This window comes from Gracilinanus agilis, chromosome 1 (genome assembly GCF_016433145.1).
Source record: "Gracilinanus agilis isolate LMUSP501 chromosome 1, AgileGrace, whole genome shotgun sequence".
Lineage (NCBI taxonomy): Eukaryota > Metazoa > Chordata > Mammalia > Didelphimorphia > Didelphidae > Gracilinanus > Gracilinanus agilis.
Window position 1 is genome coordinate 343,498,044 of NC_058130.1, and position 20,893 is coordinate 343,518,936.

At 35.6% G+C, this 20,893-nt stretch overlaps 1 protein-coding gene across 2 annotated transcripts in view; it reads right to left on the minus strand.

Annotated features, from left to right (window-relative positions):
* AP3B1 (adaptor related protein complex 3 subunit beta 1) overlaps positions 1 to 20,893 on the minus strand; it is a 370,907-nt gene that overhangs the window by 139,742 nt on the left and 210,272 nt on the right. For both annotated transcript variants that reach the window (XM_044663208.1, XM_044663200.1), the window contains exon 14: positions 18,235 to 18,344. In XM_044663208.1, the coding sequence (XP_044519143.1) occupies positions 18,235 to 18,344 (110 nt within the window). The remainder of the gene's footprint in view (positions 1 to 18,234; positions 18,345 to 20,893) is intronic.

The window sequence follows — 20,893 nt, forward strand, 5'->3', positions numbered from 1 at the left end:
ACAGAGAAAGTAAGAAGGGATAAACCAAGGGGAGCAGGGAAGTGGGGAGGTCAAAAAAGGGAGGGGAGGAGAGGGGGGAGTCGATTCATTAGGCCTTAAAAAATAAAAACAGGGGAATATTTAGGGAGGGGGTGGAAAGGGAGGGTGACTGGTTTAAACCAAACCACTGGTAAGGGTTTAAATAAATAAATAAAGTATATGCTAATCTAACTTGGATTAATTTATCACATTCTTCACAGAATTTGACTGCCTCATCTTCCTCTGTAACAGATGCTCCCACATAAACTGCAATTATTTTCACAATTTGTCTCATTTTTTAAAAACAAATCCTCATCATAAGTACTGAAAATGAGATGACCAAATGTCTCGTGAAATTACAATTCTTTCTTAAAACTAACCCTTTTATTTGATTCTACAAAGAGAACTTATATAACATCCTTCCACCAGCAGCTCTGATTTATAAAGAGAAATGTCAAAGTGAACGTTCTTGTAAAAAATATGATTTTCCTGATCCAATCAACAAATATTTATTTACTGACTACTTATTATACTGTCTTCCAGAAGCATGTAATATAGATGCATTTTTACTGATTTTTTGAGGATTTGAAAATGTTTTTCATTTCTTCATTAGATTTTTTCTCTTAAATAAAAAATAAAAATAAAAAAGTTCAAGGACACTTCAAATTTACACTGTGAGTGGTTAAAGAAACACAGGCCATTACTATTCATTCTGGAAAAAAAATTGTTAAAATTTTTCCTAGACAACTTTTAGCACAATGCTTTTATAAACTTTGGGAATATTAACTTCATAACAAATGTATCTGGTGAATCTCTATGAACTATAAGCACACTAATAATACATACTGACTGGAGAGTGGAAAAGAGCAATAAAAAAGGGGAAGCAAGTAGAAAAGAATAGAAACTCTAAGTGCCTTGTCCAACCTGGTTAAGGGAATAGGGCATTATAGACTCTCTTTCCTGCCTAGCCCAAGAACATCTGAAACCTCCCAAGGATTTTATGGTGTTAGCATTATATTATGAATGAGAAAGATGCAGATGAGGAAACTGAGTTACAGAGAGCTTCAGTGATTTGTTCAAGGTCAGCAAGGTTTAAAGTGGCAGAAAAAAAATTTTAAAACTAGTTTTCTAACCAAATAGATTATTTCCACTAGACTATGTCAGAACTTTCTCAACATTATACTTCTCAGTTGGAAAGGAAAAGGTCAGAGACATATGTGATCTTATTTAGGAATCTCTAAAGAAAAATGAAATCTCAATTTTTTGACTGCTTTAATATTAGCTTAATTTTGCTAAATAAAATTTTTCATGGGTAAAAAGTAACCTATAGACAAACTGTGAGATGTAGACTTCGACCTATTTCTCTGTCTTTGTTGCTTATTATATTTGCCTTGAAATAGATTTGGATATGGAGCTGTGCATAAAGAATGTCTCTGTAGGTTCCAAAGTTACAAGTTAAATAACTACAGAGGGGAAAAGATTCATAAGCAATGTGTAGGAGTCCAGGCATATATTAATCTTGATATTATTTTAAGGGTGCTCAAAAAGCTGACTCTTAAGATATTTCTAATTATTGGTTTCTATAACCTTGAGTTAAATGGAACCTAAACCATATTCCTAGCCCTTCCCTGAGGCTATACCCTGGAAGACTGGCCAGTTATCTAAGTCTATTTGTTTTGCTAATAACAATCAATTAACATATGTAGCAAAGTAAGATGCCTTAGGCCATATGAACTCCTAATCTAGGCTCTAGCAGTACTTACATTCTGGGGATCCAGCAGTTTGTATCTTATGATGATTACCTCATAATGTAAATGTATCAGACCACTTTTCTAATTATTATTTTCCTTTCCCTTTATACTATCATAACCTCAATGAAAACACCAGTATGTTGGCTAAGGGTTAAGCTCTTGACCAACCAGAACTCTTGACCACCAGAGCTATTCACCATCATAGCTCTATGCCATGGAAACTCTATCCCATCAGAGCTAACTCCCTGTCCAACTACTTCATATGGGAATGTTTTTTTGCCTTTTTGTCTTTATTCTCTCTTTATACTCTCCTTCCCATAGACTTTAACCATTAATCCATTTTTCTCTCAGTCCCTGGTTCCCCTTTCTGAGTGTTCTACCCACAAGGAACATTTGTGAAGTGGGTGGATATCTTCACAGTGGATTAGGACGATGATAAACATATGTTTCTAAAGTTGATAAATGAAGAAATTGAAATATTTGAAGACATGGAGGAGCTTTTAAAAGGAGATCAGATTAAAAGGACAACAACAATACTGTCCTCATATATACTGATAATTTAATTACTGTAATGGGGAGAATTTGGGAAAGGTGTGTGGTAAAAGGGATTTGAAGGGAAGTTATCAGGAACTTGCTAAATAATATGGGTTATAGGTAGGATGGAATGGAGAGATTCAGGATATAATATGAGGCTGAAGTCAGGGAATATAGCACTGAAGGTAACAAAATCTTCAAGGAGAGGAGGAATTAATCTAAACAGGCAAAGACAGCAGGGCTTATAGACTAGGACTTAGACTAAAGACAAACTGAGGGAAATAGACTGAACTGAAATTAACTACAGGCTTTAGTTAATTTCACAGGAAGGGACTTGTTTTGAAGTTACACCTTCCTTCAAGATGGATACCCCATCTTCCCTTCAAGCCCAGACTATGTTGGTTCTTTCCCTCTTCTTCCCTCTCTTACTAATTAACTGACAAAGTAACTAACAGGTCTGTTGAAACACTAAAAGGTTTATTGTCTTATAAGGTTGATTTGTCAGGAAAAGTGGATTGAGGAAGCCCTAACAGTTGTTTAAAGAAACCTCAGGTGGGGGAAGGGAGGCAGAGATGGGGTCTGAGCAAGGTCCTGCCTTAGCTCAGCTCTCAAGGTGCTCTTGAATTCTAAAGGGAATAAAATGATGACTAACTAACCTTTCTAGATAAGATACTGCCAAATTATAGATAAACCCCTCTCAGATTTGAACTACTCTCTAATTTACTCTCCTTATTCACTCCACAGACATTTAAGGTAAGGGAAGGAAGGTAGGAAATGAGGTAGGGTATGGAGATACAAAGGGTTTTTCTAAACTAACAATTCTTAAATAAATATTCCAAAGCTAGGCTAAATTTTCAATTCTTCAGATAGGCAAGGAAGCAGCTCACCTGGTCTGACTCTCTCTCCAGGAGATCCCCAAACCAAATGAAACTCTCCTTCAAGATTCTAAACTCCTAAATGATTTCAGAACTCAGCCAAAGCTTGGAAAAACTGTCATGACCCCTTCTCTCTGCACTACATTACACATATACAACATTAAAAATAAACTCAAATGCAGAATGACAATGTCATTAAGCTAAAAAGATTTCTTCTGATATGTCCTTGGGGGAAAAGAAAGATTAAAAAGAAATTAACCTATGCAATGATCTTGGTAATCTCATAGATAATAATCTTTTTTATACTATAAAGAAGAGGTATATTAGAGAGAGAAATGGTGTCAGAATAAGGATGACCTGCATTAAAGTTTTCAAAACATACTGGCTGTGACCCTTAAACTCTAAGTGCTTCAATCAATAATGCTAATATCTCTTAAGTGTCTACAATATGCCAAGTACTATGCTAGGAGATGGAAATAAAGAGACAAAAATAAAAATAGTCCCTGCACTGAAGGAGCAGTGTAGTTTGTAGAGATAAGTGTGTTTATTTACAGGTATTTACAAAGTACATATAATTTGATTTTGGAAATGTACTAATAGTTGGGTCCATGAGGAAAGGCTTCATATGTCTGAGATGAATTTTTTATTTTATATTTCTTTTTTTTCTTTTGAATATTTTCCCATAGTTACATATTTCATGTTCTTTCCCTACTCCACCCCAAACCTCCCCAACCACTCCCCCACCCTGTAGGCAACAAACAATTCCACTGGGTTTTACATGTATCACTGATTAAGACCTAATTCCATATTATTGATAGTTTGACTAGAGTTATTGTTTAGTGTGTACATCCCCAATAATATCACCATCAGCCCATGTGTTCAAGCAGTTGATTTTCTTCTGTGTTTCTACTCCCACAGTTTTGCCTCTGAATGTGGCTAGTTTTCTTTCCTTGCTCTGGATTCTTGCATTGCTGCTAGTAGAGAAGTCCGTTATGTTCGAATGTACCACAGTGTATCAGTACCTGTGTACAACGTTCTTCTGGATCTGCTCCTTTCACTCTGCATCAATTCCTGGAGATCATTCCAGTTCACATGGAATTCCTCCAGTTCATTATTCCTTTTAGCACAATAGTATTCCATCACCATCATATACCACAATTTGTTCAGCCATTCCCCAAATGAAGGGCATACCCTTGTTTTCCATTTTTTTGCCACCACAAAAAGCGCAGCTATAAATATTTTTCTACAAGTCTTTTTATCTATGATCTCATTGGGGTACAAACCCAGCAATGCTATGGCTGGATCGAATGGCAGGCAGTCTTTTAAAGCTCTTTGGGCATAATTCCAAATTGCCATCCAGAATGATTGGATCAGTTCACAACTCCACCAGCAATGCATTAATGTCCCAATTTTGCCACATCCCCTCCAACATTCACCATTTTCCTTTGCTATCAAGTTAGCTAATCTACTAGGTGTGAGGTGGTACCTCAGAGTTGTTTTGATGTGTATTTCTCTGATTATAAGAGATTTAGCACACTTTTTTCATGTGTTTGTTGATAGTTTTGATTTCTTTATCTGAAAATTGCCTATTCATGTCCTTTGTCCATTTATTAATTGGGGAATGGCTTGATTTTTTGCACAATGGAATCAGCTCTTTCTGAGCTGAATTCTTAAGGAAAACTAGGGATTCTGAGAGTCAGAATTGAGAAAGCAATGCATTCTAGGCAGGAGAAAAAGAAAGAGAAAAAACACAGGAGCAGGAGATAGAACATAATGCATTAAGAATAATCAAGTAGCCTGAGATCCCAACACTCCTTACTCACAGAAAAGTAAGCCACAGCAATGGTGTTGGAAAGGTGGGTTGAGAGCTAGTTATGGTGTACTTTAAATGTAAAAGAGAGGAAGTGCAGCTAGGTGGCTCAGTGGATAGAAAGCCAAACCTAGAGATTGGATGTCCTGGATTAAAATCTGGTCTCAGATAATTCCTCACTATGTGGCCCTTGGCAAGTCACTTAACCCCAATTGTCTAGAGCTTAATGGTTTTCTGCCTTGGAAATATTACTTAATTAATGATTCTGAGATTAAAAGTAATGGTTTAAAAAAACGTAAAGAAGAGTTTATATCTGATCCTGGATGAAGCAGAGAGCCAGTGGAGTTTACTAAGTAAGGCAGTGACATAGTTAGACCTGAACTTTTGAAAAATTGCTATAACTGTGTCATGGATGGATTAATGAGAGACTAGACAAAAAGGGAAACCAATGAAGAGGTTCTGGCATTAATTAAGCATTAATATGTGCCTGGCATTGTGTGAGGCACTAGGGACACAAATAAAAGGAAAAAGAAAAGGAGCTTACACTTAAGTGGGGGAAGACAATCTATAAAGAAAAGGTAGAAAGTAGGGAGAGGGAAGAATAAGGGATAGTAAGATTCTAAATTGGAGTAATGGCTACATGAATAGAGAGAAGAGGATACACACAAGAGAAATTACAGAAGCAGAGATGATGAGTATTGGAAATTGAGAATGTGAAGAGGAGCTGAAGATAAAATCATTAGCCAAAGAGTCAGATTTGAAAATAGTGTAATGGTTTTAGTTTCAGAAAAACTGAATTTGAAATACCTATAGGACGCAAAGTCTGATAGGCAGTTGGAGGTATTGTGTGTTTGGAATTCAGGGAGGTGCCATTTAAAAGTATCTTACAAACTTCCTGTGGACATGTGGGGACTTTGAGACTACATTCCCCCTGATCCAATAGGTTTCCTATTTTTGGATGTGGGGACGTCTCTGAAGTCCCCAAACGTAAAAGGCAGCTTAAATTCGGAGGGAGGCCGGGAGATGGCCTCTTGGTTACCTGAGTGGGCTCCCAGGGGACAGAGAGGAGTAGGGAAGGTGTGGAAGAAAATTGAGAAAAGACCATCAATCACTGATGACTTTGGAAAGAGCCATTTCAATTGACTGGTTGGAAGCCAGTTTGCAGAAGATTTAGAAGAAAAAAGAGAAAAGATGAAGGCAACAAGTACAGACAGATTTTTCAAAGATTTTGAGAATGAAAGGAAAGATATAGGACAATAGCATCAGGGATGGTTACAATTTAGTGAATATTATTATAACATTGGGAAAACCTTTGCAAATCTATAGGCAGTAAGAAAAGAACAAGCAGATTGTGAGAGATTAGTAATCAAGAAGGATGATAGTGAAAGCAACCTACTAGAGATGACAGAGGGGAGAATGAAATCAAGGGTATATGCTAAGGGGCCAGTCTCCCATCAGAAAGGTGAATAAAGGAGAGAATAGGGGATGATGTCAAGGGATCACAAAATGAAGAGAAGGGGAGAAGAGGGAATTCACACAAATAGTCTCCATTTTCTCAGTAAAATTTGAGTTCTTTAGTTGTGAAGATAGGAGGAAAGAGATGGTATGGAATGTTTGAGGAAAGAAGAGAAGTTCTGGAATAACCTCTGTAATTTAGGAGGGGCAGTTAGGTGGCTCAGTGGATAGAGTGCCAGGCTTGGAATCAGAAGGACCTCAGACACTTCCTAGCCCTGTGATCCTGGGTAAGCCACTTAATCCCATTTGCCTAGTCCTTGCCTTTCTGTCTTAAGAATAGAAATGAAGAAAGTGAGGGGTTTTTTTTTTTGGTTTTTGTTTTTAAAGATTGAATTAAGGAGGAGTAAAAGCAAAAGTTCTAATGTAGTAAAAACTCAGTTGAGATTAGATAAAACGAATTGGCAATGGAGATGATCAACATAATGGCATGATTATTTCCAGTTATTTTCCACAGGGGTGGACTACAAGTTTCAGAAGAGCTGATAATTTATGTTGCTAGAGGGAGCTTCCCTACCAGGGAGGTCCTTATAATACTGAAAAATGACAAATCTAAACAAAAAAAAGAGTATAAGATTAATATCGATAATATTACTCTCATAATATTCTATATAATTTTTAGATTACAAGTTTATATTCAGAATGAGGATCTAGATTCTTTTCAAAAGAACTTTTTCCTCTAAATTTTTCATATTTTACCCAAGTAAAAAACACTAGCATGTTGTGAGGATTGACTGTTGGCCTAAAATGCTGGGTTCAAGTGTTACCTATGACATGTATTATACTTTGTGTGATGGTGGGAAGTCACTATCTCAAATACAACCTCAAACCACTGCCTTGGACTAAGTTGCAGAGAAAATGTTTTGTATTAAGGAAGGGAGGAAAAGGAATAAGTATTTATTACAGGGAGCCTACTATGAACAGGCACTGAGGTAAGTGCATTAGTAAATGCATTTAGCATTTCTCATCACAAGGAAGTTTCACTCAAATGCACATGCACACTGTGGGTACCCACAGGACCCCCACAAACTCAAACAAAGTTAATATGGAGGAAGCCCAGTGTAGAGGTGATGAACTTGCAGTAGGGTAACTTGCAGTAGTCTGAGTAAATCCTACCATTCAGTCTTAGTGGCTGTGTAACTAGAGGCAAGTCACCACCTCTCTGAGCCCCAAGTAACTTTCTAAGACATCTCTTAGGAGATAACTAGGCTACTGTTGGTGAAGAAAGTTCTTATAAGAATGGCGGTTCAGATCTTTGAACCATTTATGAAAGTGAACACTTTTTTATCCTCATGAAATTAATGATAGTATTTACAAAAAGAAAAAATAAATTTCAAATAACGATACTACAAATTATTTGAATACTTACAGTGAGCAAATGAATAATAAAGTGCAAGTCTTCCCAATTACATTTCTCCTTTTATTCTTTTATCCTATTATGCACATATTTCGTATATTATGTAATTTTGAATTTTTAAAGAAACATCATTTTTCTATAGGTGAAAAAAGTCCTAAAAATATTTATGCAGTTGTTATTGTAAGGAAAATAGAGACTAGTGAGAAAAAAAGGAAGAGACTACTGACAGAGAAGATGCAAGAAATCTTACTGATGACTTCTACATGTTACTAAAGCATATTCTATCAGATGTAAACTGTCTTATGGACTTCCCTGTATATTTAAAACATGAAAACATGGGAAAAATAGATGGGGTTTTATTGAATGTATTTCTTTTAGAGGACTCTGAAAAATAAAAAGAATACTTGTCAGAGAAAAGTATGCATAAAAAGAGTATCATGTTGATCACAAAAGATATCTAGTACACAGGTGCTAATTTTGTGAAATGTTACAGTTTTTCATTTTCTTGAACTCAAGTCCATTTTTTAAAAATATGCCATTAAGAAATTAATAAGATAACTCAGATTAAAAATAAAACAAACAAATACCTATGTTAGCCCAGAGAGAAAAATGTGCACAATAAGAAATAAGAACCTGGACCTATCAAGTTAAGCTTGTCCTGGCAGAACCTCCGTGCATTTGCTACCTGTGAAACAATTTAGGAATAAACATAAATATCAGGAACATTGTGAAACAGTTTTCTAAAGAATTAATGGATACTCTGAACATTCACTCCAAGGGAATACGTAGTAGGGTAGTAAAATTTAAACTAAAAGTTAAAAAGTATCAATTGTCACTAGAGTTGAAGAAGAGGATTTAAGAACTGCCTTGTAGATGATGAAAACAGCCAATGACAGGCTTTCTCTACAAATATTATTATGTTTCATGGGGAATAATATGATCCATAATAGGAATATCTCAAAATAAAGGAATTATTGTTTTGACAAGGAAAATGTGAAAGATGAAACGGCAAACCTGAGAAACAGTATTTTTATTTCTGTAATTGTAAAAATTTTGAAGTAAAATAAAATGAATCATCTTAATTTAAAATTTTAGAAAACATTAGTCAAAGCTGGACGAAACTAAAGAACAAAGAACATACCACCTTGACAAAAGAATCTTACATGCACAGTTTGGTCCATTGTTATATTTCTAGAAAATCACAAGTAATATAAACAATTCTAAAATTATGCTATGTTACCACACATTTTTAGTAGCTTTTAGTTTTCTTTTTTCATAATGGCACATCAATTTTACTACTTCCTTCTTAAGTTGATAAAAGTTATGGGGAAAAAAGGTGGGGGGGGGGCACAAGAATGTGGACAAAAAAAAATGTCATAGGTTTTCACTCTGCATTTCAGGATTAGAAATTTAGAGCTAGTTAGTAGTCCTGCCTCCTCACTTTATATATAAAGAAAGAGGCAGAGAGAAGTTAAGTGATTTTCTCAGGGTCCAATACTCCTAAGGTAGTTGGGTGGCATGATTAATATGGGCCTGGAATCACAAAGTCCTGTGTTCTAGCTTCAGATACTTCCTATTAATGTAACCTTGGGCAAGTTCCTTCACCAGTCTGCCTCAGTTTCCTCAACTATAAAATGGGAAAGATGATGATAATAGTACCTACTTCATGGGCTAATATGAGGATAAAATTAGATAATATCTATAAAGCACTTATGGCCTGGCAAATAGTAGATGCTTAATAAATGTTTGTTCTCTTCTCTCAAACAATAAGAAGAGGGATCCAAAGTTGCTGTCAACAAGGAAGCCATTCAGTATGAATCAGAGAAAGAAAAGACAAATGGCAATAGCCAGGTGGCCATGCTGATCTGCACTGAACATAGAGTTCTGCTCTTTTCCCAGAGCATGACTTTGGAGGAAGAAGTACATTCTAAGGCATGAAGAAGAACATCATTTTCTAGCAATTCATAAAGAAATAAATAAATCTCCTAGAAGGAACTTGGAGAAAGCATTGATAGGAATGATGAGGGCCTTAGAAAGGAACTAAAGAGTTTGAGGGTTCAGGCAGAATTTTCATCAAACCTGTCAATTAAAAGTAGGCACTTCAGAAGAGAAAGGGAGGGGCAGGGGCAGCTAGATGACTCAGTGGATAGGGCGGATATGCAGATGGGTAACCTGAGTTCAAATTTGGCCTAAAATACTTCCTATCTGTGTGACCCTGCGTAAAGTCACTTAAACCTAACTGCCTAGAACTCACTGCTCTTCTGCCTTGGAACCAATACTTAATATTGACTCAAAAGACCGAAGGTAAGAATTTGGAAAAAACAAAGAGAAAGGGAGTAGTGGAAAATGAAAATAAATGCCAAGTAATAACTAAGCAAATCAGGAAAAGTACCTTAAAAGAGATAACATAAGCTGAGCCTTGAAGGAAGTGAGAAGAGAGTGCTAAACTTGAAAGAAATCTGTCCAAGATTCAGAAGCAGAAGAGAGAACATCATGTATGGAGAAGAGCACTCTGAAAAGTACAGTACATAAAGAGTGAAGCACGATCCACTTGGGAAGAGAGTTGGATCTAGATTAGGAAAAGCCTAAAATATCCATCAAAAGAATTGGCATTTTATCCTTGAGGCAACAAAGAATTCTCCTAGAGCTGTGGTGAAGGTGTGACATGGGTGCTGGGGTTGCCTGAGGGAGATACCCCCCTCTGCCCAGGAGAACAATGTGAGCACCTCCCCCCTTTGCTTTCTGGGGTAATGCAGGGGGCTCACAGGTAGCTTGAAGGTATAGTTTGGGCATGAAATCTCTAAAAGATTTGCCAACACTGTCCTAGAGTCTTTACAGCAGATACTAAAGTGACCAAACCTGTGCTTTAACATTATCAAGATGATATCTGGGCCAAGGACAGATGGCAAAGGAGAAAGGCTAGGCACTGGGGGGAACACCTGAAAGGTAGATGAGAAATTAAGAGAGCCTAGACTAGTAGTAGGGTTAGGATGTGAATGGAGAGAAAGGTTAAGATTGCAGAAATGAATAAAATCTATCAACTGAGTTTATACAGAGGGTAAAAGAGACCAAAATCTCAAGGACAGTCACAAAGCTGAGTAACTGGAAGAATGGGGCTATCTTCAGTAGAAAGAGGAACATTTAAAGAGTAGTGGATTTAGGAAGACTAATGAGTTCTGTTTTGGAAAGGCTGAGTTTGAGAAGCCAGATGCCTAGCAGGTAGGTAGCAAAAAGGAACTGGAAATCAAGAGAGAAGTAATAGCTGAACTTACAGGAGCTGATAAGATTATCAAAGGAGAAAATATGGAGAAACAAGAATGGAAGATGCAAAAAAGATATCTGAGGAAAGCACTCATATACATACACATATATAGATAATACGATATTGAAAATACAGCAAAAGACACTGAAAGATTCATCAAATAGGGAGGAGCAGAATCAGGAAAGAACAATGTCATTAAAACCAGGAAGAAAAGCATACAGGAGGAGGTGTTCAATAGTGTTAAACATTGCAGAGAAACTAAGAATGCCTAGGACTGAGAAAAGACCACAAGATTTACCAATAAAAAAAGATAGGAGAGCTGACAAATGATAGATAAAGGGGAAAAAAGGAGAGAGGCAATGAAATGTCTCTCTGGAAGGTGGGCTGGGCTTTTTTGTTAATGCTTAGGAATAGAATGAGGTACTTTGCATCTGGCTTTCTGTGTGGTTTCAACTCCATGGAACATGCTGCCCCCACCCAAGTACCCCATTGTGTCCTGCTCCACTGAAGCATGTATTGTACTCCCGTTAGATTCTAGGTACCTTGAGGGAAAGTATTATTTTTCTTTTTATTAATTGTGTCTCCAGCATTCAGCACAGTACCTGGAACATTGTAGGCACTTAATAAATGTTTATTGGATTAGATTGGAATGAGGCAATGAAACAAAACTGAGTATGGGGAGTCATTAACAGCAGTATCAGACTTTAGGCAAAGACAGTGAGGGAACAGGGTAATTCAGACAGACTGACTACAGGTCAGTTTTTATTAAAAGGGAGAACAGTTTAGAAGGCTTTCCTTAAATGACAATTTCATTCTTCAAAATGTAAAGAAAATAGCAAAGGGAAATCCTATATCCTAGGCCTGATTCTGCTGAATAAGAGGGAACAGATTTGCAAAATAGAAATAATTAGAAACTTATTGTAGTGATGATATGATGTTCCAGTTTGTAAAATAAAAGGAAGGAAAAGCAATAGTGTGGCATACATTCAAGAAAATATTGCTTTTTAAAGAGATCTGAAAAAGCACACGTCTAAAGGTCTTAAATTATCAAGGAAAGAATGCTCAAGAGGGAAAGAATGTAATTAAGAATAAATTCCTTCTAGACAAATACAACAGCCTGATGAAGAAAAAGGTGGAGAGTTCTTTAAAGAGAGCAATGAAGATGTAAAAAAAGCTGAGTTTTAAAAGACATGTGAACTAAGGGCAGAGAAAAGAAAGTGGACACAAAAAGAATGCCATATTCCTTTATAAATTTTTTAAATATTTGAGCTCAAAACAAGGTAAATCAAGTAACAAATACCAAGAGCAACAAAATGAACTTTTGGGGAGGGGTAGTCTATGAGAGGAGCAAAAGAATACTCAAATATGAGATAAGACATGATAAAAGAAAGATATGTGTCACAGGTGTGTCATAATGACAGTGGATGAAAGCAAAGACAAAATTATTCTACCATATTTTTGGAAATATGAGTCCATGATAAATAAATCAAAACTCAATTTAAATAAGAGTTTTTTGCTTTTTTTTTAAATTTATTTTTTTTAACCCTTACCTTTCATCTTAGAATCAATACTGGGTATTGGTTCCAAGGCAGAAGAGTGGTAAGGGTAGGCAATAAGGGTTAAGTGACTTGCCCAGGGTCACACAACTAGGAAGTATTTGATACCACATTTGAGTCCAGGACATCCTATCTTTGGACCTGGCACTCAATCCACTGAGCCACCCGGATGCCCCCCTGTTTGTGTTTTTTTAAAGAGCACTAAAGAGATCCTTCCAATAAGTTCAAGTTATCAGGTCAAATGAAATATCACAAAATTGAAAGAACTGGCAGATGTGATTTGTCATGTCAATCAGCTTTTATTAAATGCATACTATCTGCCACTGTTATGAGAAGAACAGCAAAAACCAATTCCTGCTCTCAAGAAGCATCCATTCTAATAGGGGAGATCATGTACAAACAAGTTATAAACAGGATGAATTGCAAACAATTTCAGAGAGAAGGCAGTTGTTGGTGAGCTGCTGTTAATGAACTCTTAAAAATCTTGGAAAACAAGAGTAGTATATTGTTGTTAAAAGGCAAAAAAGTGGATTCTTCAAATCTATACCACTGAGTTTGACTTCAACTCCTATCAAGAATTTTGACAGCAGTCTTAAAGGGCTAGTTTCTGAATATCTAGAAAGAGAAGTGGGGCTCAACAGGAGTCAGCAATGCTTTATCAAAAACAGGTCATGCCAGACTAAACTCATTTCCTTTTTGACAGGGTTAGTAGGCTGGCAGATAATGGGAATGCCTCTGAAATAAATATAACTGGATTTCAACAAGGCATCAGACAGCCTCTTGTGATATCTGCTGGACAAGACAGAGACATATATGCTAGATGACAGCACATTTAGGGGAATTTAGAACTGGTTGGAATGTCTGGTCTCCAAGAGTAGTCACTAAAAGGATCAATGTCAAACAGCAAAGAGGTACCTAGTGGATTGTTCCAAGGATCTATCCTTCTCCATGTTCCTTTCTGCATTATATCAATGACTTGAATAAAGTAATAGATGATACACTTATCAAATTTTCAGATGACATGAAGCTAGAAGGGATAACTAACATGTTGGATGACAAAATCAAGATTCAAAAAGATCCTGACAATGAGAAATGATGGAACAAATTGTGGCATATGAATGTAATGATCTATTAAACCACCATATGAACATGAGAAATTTAGAGAAATGTAGGAAGACTTCTACAAACTGAGGCAGAGAAAAATAAGGAAATTCTACACAGTAATCTGTAATATTTTTTAAAGCTACAAAAATTATTACTAACTTTTTTAATGATTAATCTTGGCTTTAGGGAAGAGATGAAGAATTCTCTCCTTTTGGTGCTGATGTAAAGAATTTTAAAAATGGAATGCTGTATAGAGAGTCAATATGTCAAATGCTTTTAATTAACTCTTTTTGTCTTACATTTAGGTTTTTTAAAAAAATCTACGGAATAAGTACAGGATAGGAAAAAGGTGGCTAGGCCATTTCCTGTGAAAAAAAAAGCTGGGAGTCTTAATGGACTTTCTACCTATTCAATAGGAGTCAACAGTGTGGTATCAATCCCAGAAAGTAGATGCACTCTGCTCCAACATATTAGAAATACTAGAGGTGCTTCTCAAGACCATGCTTTATCTTTAAAAACAATTCATCCATGTAAAACAGCACTAGTCCATCAGCAAAGTGGCCAACCTGGAGCACAGCCAGGGAGATGGAGAGGCTGGTGGAGAAACATTGAAGCCATGTCATATAAAATTTGGCGAAAGGAACTTGAAATGACTAATTTGAGAAGAGAGCATGATTGCTCTTTGTGTTCAAAGAGCTGTCATATAGAAGAAAGATTAGATATGGCTCCAGAGGTAAGATTTAGGAGCAACCAGTTGTAGTTGGTAGGGTAAATGTGATTCTGTATATGGAAAAATTTCCCCAACCATGACAGTTGCCCCAAAATAGAATGGCCTGCCTGAATGGGGAATAGATGATTACTTTTCTCAGGGATGTTAAAGAGGTGGTTCTTGACAAAATATAATTGTAACTAGATAACTTCTGAGGTGCCTTTCCATTCTGAAAGCCTATGATGTGACAAAATATTAACAGGGAGGCATGACAATAAGACTTTCTAGTCACTGTAATATGAGAGGACAGGTTGTTTTGCTTTTCTTTTCCCAGCTCTTACTCACAGGGGCTGACACATAAAAGACACTTAACTGTGAGGTAGAAGGGAAGAATAAAGGAAAGAATATGAGGTATTCAGGGAATAATTAAATATGTGGTCTCTAAACATTTTCTATCATGCATGCCTATCAGTAAAAATTTTTGAATATATTTCCCAAAATATTTAAATTTATTTATAATGTATATGAATGCATGATTGTACTAATATGAACATTATAAAACACAAAAAAGTTTTAAAAGGTTGAGACAAAGATGAATTAAATGATATTTTTACATTAAATTTTTTTCTAAAAAAATCATTTTTTCTTTTATTAAAATTAAAAGATTGACTATGAATTTTTATTTTTAAAAATCTTTAACACTTTGGATAAAGATATTCAAAAAGTCTAGCACCAGTTTCTTTTGATATATGGTTTTGACAGATATCATAGGTAAGAAAGGTCTCATCTCACAAAAAAACATAGATCCAAATAAGAGAAGTGTCTCATCCACTGTTCTTACTAAAACCATGATATTTATTTTTCAGTCCTATCCAGTTTTTGTTCAAATTCAACTAATAAATTTTTCATCATTATGTTGGTTTCTTTTCCAAACATATCAAAAGGTATAGAATTTTTATATTCTTAAGACATGGGCTAAAAACCTCTTGGTTCAAAAATGTTGAAACCCATTAGAAAGTTCTGTCTCTATGTTAAGTATATTAATAAATAACACACTTGCATTATTTTCTGCAACAAAAACTTAGTTTCTAAATGTCTTACTAATTATCTAACATCCCAAGGTACAACATACACAAGGTGAAGTTCATTGTTAACAACAATGGATACAAATCTACATTTCAACTAATTTTCTTGATAATTCCAAATCTTTTTTGGCCAACTTCTTGTCAGATTTGATTAAATGGTGATTATTTTACCTAGTAACATGGCTGACAATGAGCTCATGCCAAAAGCAAGATAAAATTCAGCCTTGCCATTTTCTGGTTGTTTACTTATTTATGCTCACATTGTGAGTATTATTTTCAATTTGCTATTTCTTTACAGGAATTTGTTTAAGTTACTTTTTTATTTTTTTGAGGGTTAGGTTCATTACTAGATAAAATAAATAATAAATATAATCTCCTTAGACATATATAAACTAAAAAATACTGACAAACACTACAAACAAATGAGATTACCTCAGTCAACAACCATATATTGTGGAACCCCATGACATGTACTGTATCATAGGGACACATGGGTCAACTGAGTACAGCAGTCAAACCACCTGATATTGTCTTGACATACTCATGGATTGCTTTGCATACTACATTTTTAAAACCAATGATTTAGATAGGTTAGAGAATATAGAAACGTAGTATGAAAATAAGGCAGGGAAAAGTAAGTTGGGCTCAAGTGTTTTAGGACTTATTTCAGATCTGGGCAACTGCCTGATGACCCAACTCATACTAGTAAGATACTCCAACATAGACAGTATTTAACAAAAGAACACCAAGTTATATAAACCTGCTTAGCAAACTTAATGCTCTAAAACCTAGAAACTGGTTAAAGAGAATTAAAAGTTAAATCAGAAGTTTAGGTCATGAACAAATTTTTGAACTTTTGTTCTTCATATCCCTAACCCATGTCAAAGACAAGACTTTTCCTGGGAAACCACGTTAAGAGATCACCACTTCAATATCTGAACAGATCTGGAAGACTGCAGCCCAACCTCTTGTCTGCAGCCCTACTAAAGCCTTTCTCAATTGTACAAAATAGCCTTCTATTTTCATTTATTTGTACACATAGATTTGTATGTGGGAATTTTCCTTTTCTTCTCCACAGTATGGATGTTTGTTTACCACATAATCAATCATTTAAAAAGACTGCTGCCACCAAATGAGGGAATTAGAAAGCATGAGAGAACTTGTTCTTGTCTCATTTTTTAATTCCTAGAACTCTCAGAAAGAATTCTGATTCTAAATGGTGAAATAAGTGATTCCAATTCAGTTGGAATACTCCAGGAGCAGTAGAACTGTCAGTCCCTGTCAGTGGAGCTAATTCACCAAAATATAGAGGAGATTATATTCCCTAAGGATTCTTATATTCCTAGGAATATCCTATTGGGATTTACTTAGTAATCAGTAGGGGGCCATTGTTCTCATACCAGTTAGGTCCAATTTTTTTTTAAAACTTTTACCTTCCACCTTAGAATCAATACAAGCAGAAGAGTGGTAAAGGGCTAAGCAATGGGGATCACACAGCTACAAAGTATCTGAGGTCAGATTTGAACCTAGGACCTCCTGACTAGACCTGGTTATCCACTGAGCTACCAAACTGCCCCCTAGGTGCAATTTTTTATAAGATCCTATCATATTTAAATTCATGAAACAAGGTAAATTAGGTTGGGTTTTTTTTTAAACAATAAAAAATACTGGGTTTCACGCATAAGACACTTAAAACATGCCAACTTTTCTATGAAGTTCAGTTCATTTATGAGAGTAAATTTAGAACAAAGTAAGTACTACAAACAAAATGAATTATATTTCTCATATGCCTTCATATAGCTGTTTATATAGCTGAAATGCTAAATTTGTAGAGTAATTAAAACTAAAATGCAAACACATGAAATTAAATAAGGTAACTAACTAACTGAATTGCTATGCTTTTGTCTTTGTAGACCAGGGTAGTCTGCCTACTGCTGTTATTTCTAGGTAATTCACAGTTATGTTCAATTTTTTTCATTTATGGTACAACTGCCTACTTTGAAATACAATCAACAAACTAATGGGGAAGGCTGCTTTTATCCAGTCTCTTCACTCATCCAACCCAAAAAAACTAAATGTCAACAAATAGACTTCAAAGCTAATAAGTTGGACATGTTTATAAGACCTGAATATTGTTGAAATAGTCTTTCTAACATTTAACAAGGGCACATTTACTAAAACTTTTCAAAAAGTCCAATATGCTGTCTTTTGTAAATCTAAGCCTAAAAGCCACATTAGAATTATTAAGAATATGATTATGAATATGAGTACTATAACTACAGTTTGGGGTCCATCATCATTCATAAGGATATACTTGATGACAATTCCAATTTTTCTATTAGCATCCCAAGGCTGTTTTCTGATAGCTTCATTAGTGATCATCAACATAAAAATCTTTAGGGCTGAGACAGGTAAATGATTCAGTGGTTGGAGAGCCAGATCTAGAGAAGGGAGTGTCCATGTTCAACTCTGGTTGCAGACACATCCTAGATGTGTGACTCTGGGCAAGTCACTTAACCCCCACTGCTTACCCTTTAATATACTTCTGCCTTGGAATTAATACACAGTTGTTTCTAAAATAAAAAGTAAGGGTCAAAAAAACCTTGCTTATCAAAAAATTTACTCTGAAAACTTATAGCATCAAAAGAGTCATTTACTCACAGTAATACTGTCCAAGAGCTTGGCCATATGCTTGATAATCTCACCATGCTGTGCTGGCTGCATTTGTAGTAATTTCTTAATGACGACCACACTTTCTGCAACTACTATTTCTGATAAAGACACAAAACATACATCTCAAATTATTATAAGGTTAAATTAATACAGCATGTGCCTGTCAATCAAGAAGCAATGTATCATGATGGATAATACCTTTTTTTTTCACTTTTGGTATTGAGAAGACCTAAGTTCATATCTTACCACTGATAATTATGAAATCATGCGACTCTTAGCAAGTTATTTAAGTAAGTCACAGATGGACTACAACACAGTTTGCTATGGTCAAATATTATTGCAGGAATTCCTGCATGTTGAAAAGTCTGTGTAATTACATTCGCTTGTTAATACTGTAAACTATAACAAAATCCTCCAAATTTTTAAAAGACTATGTTGGGGGTAGCTGGAGAGCACAATGGATAGAGAGGCTGGCCTGGAGTCAGGAGGTCCAGGGTTCATATTTGGCTTCATACACTTCCTAGCTGGGTAACCCTGGGCAAGTTGCTTATTCCTAATTGTCTAGTCCTTGCTGTTTTTCTGTCTTGGAATTGATACTACGAAGGTAAGATTTTTAAAAATCATGTGATAATACAAGTATGTTAAAAAAATCTCTTACATTTAGAGCTAATCTCAACTAAGTTAATGCCATTTCTTATGGCTTCTTACACATTGGTACTTTTCAACTGCTGGAACTCTTTCTTTATCTCATAATAGTGTAGAGTGGAGAGGGTAAGGGAGGTGGGTCAGTGGGCATAACTTGCCCTCTTGGCACCATGTTTGGTTCTCCTCACCAAATTCATGCTTCCCATTTACTTTTGTGTAACACTACGCAATTTTCAAAAACTTTCATATATACTATCGCATTTAATGCTTACATCACTCAAGAAGAGAAGCCTGCTATCAGCCACTCACTCTCCCATGGTAGAGATTCCCTGATTCTCAGAGAAGTTTTGTCTTATCCAAAGCCACAGATCAAGGAGGAGAGGCAGAAATAAAATGCAGGTCTTCTAAATCTGTCTAGTGCCCTATTACCCCACATTGATTTACAAAGCGGCCAAATAATATTTCACATTTCATATAGATCAATGAAAAAAACAATCTAAACAATCTAATTGCTTTTCATCAAGATGTTTTTCTCAAAATACTAACAAGAGTAGAGGGATTCAGGCATATCTTAAGAAAGTTCGGAGGTCTTATCACTTAAAACATCGACATCCTATGTCTCTGAGAAGAGAGACAATGTGAGCTAAGGTAAAGGGTGTAGCAAAGAAAGCAGCCAATGCCTAAGGAGGATCTATCAGAGTGCATGGGCCCTTGTGCCATCCAGATTCAAAATTTCATTGTTTACATTACCAAAGCTTAAAAAACGAGATAATGGCACATCAGGGTGGTACCTTAGCCACTCACTAAGAAGAGTAGGAACTTTGGTCAGGATACATATAAGAACAAATATTCTTCAATAATGATGTATCATAATTTTGTTAAAGTTTTCCTTTAAAAAATGATAAAAGGGTAAGATGCTGATTTTGCATTTATTCCATCTGACCAAAGAAAAGAAAGTTTCCAGAATGCAGATATTTGTTTAGAAGATTCAATGATCATACAGGACAATAAGGTCAAAATATGAACTAGATGAAATAGCCCATGCCTGAGAAGAGCAACTCTGTACTATTGAAAAGTTGAACTTTTAGAGCTTTGGAAACGGCAAGGGAATTTTAATGAATATGGGAGTACATAGTTAGGCCTACATATATCTAGACATGCTTAGGAAGGAACTACCCCCCAAGAAATTCTTCATGAACCATGAAAATGGGAGGGAAGCAAGAAAGGTTTCAGTAAGATGGGTAGCAAGGCCTACAATCATATAAAGGAACAAGTTGCCTAAAAATGTATGCATAGAAGCCATATGACCGGAGCGCATCTTATAGGAAAGAAAACTATCTACGATAATAGTTTCAAAAGAATGAGTAAAATCATCTTGCTATATTATTACATTGTATACTACTCCACAGCCTTCTGAAGGCCAAATTGAAATGCCATTTCTATGACACCTTCTTGGATCCCTAACTTCTTTCTTTTTTGAATTTATAGAGAACTTTGGTTATATGACAACTTTAGCAATTTCTCAAATACTGCCTTGTGCACATAAAGTGCTTTTCAAAACTTAAAGTGCTTCATAAATTTTAGATCTGTTATAAGATTATAGACTTCTCCAGGGCAGGGATTTCACATAGCACAACACTTCACACATAGTAACTTCCTGATAAATATTTATAGAAAGAATAAATTTGTTAAGATGGAAAACACGACCTGTGAATTAGCAGCCAACCATTCTTACTGCAGATCAATGATTCTCCAAGTATCACCTGGGGATAAAAGGAAGTCCAGAAATCTCCCTCTAAGAATCCACTGACAGATTTCTTGAAATAATGTTTCTAGAATATCTAGAAGGTGTCACAAAAAAGTAATGGGATTTTTAAAACTCATGAAAATATAGTTCAAGTTGAAAGGAGTGATCTCAAGAGGTGATACATAATTCCAAGAAAGTACCATTGCCCCCAAACAATTTTGGAATTGCCTTGAGAGCTAGTATCATATTCTTCTG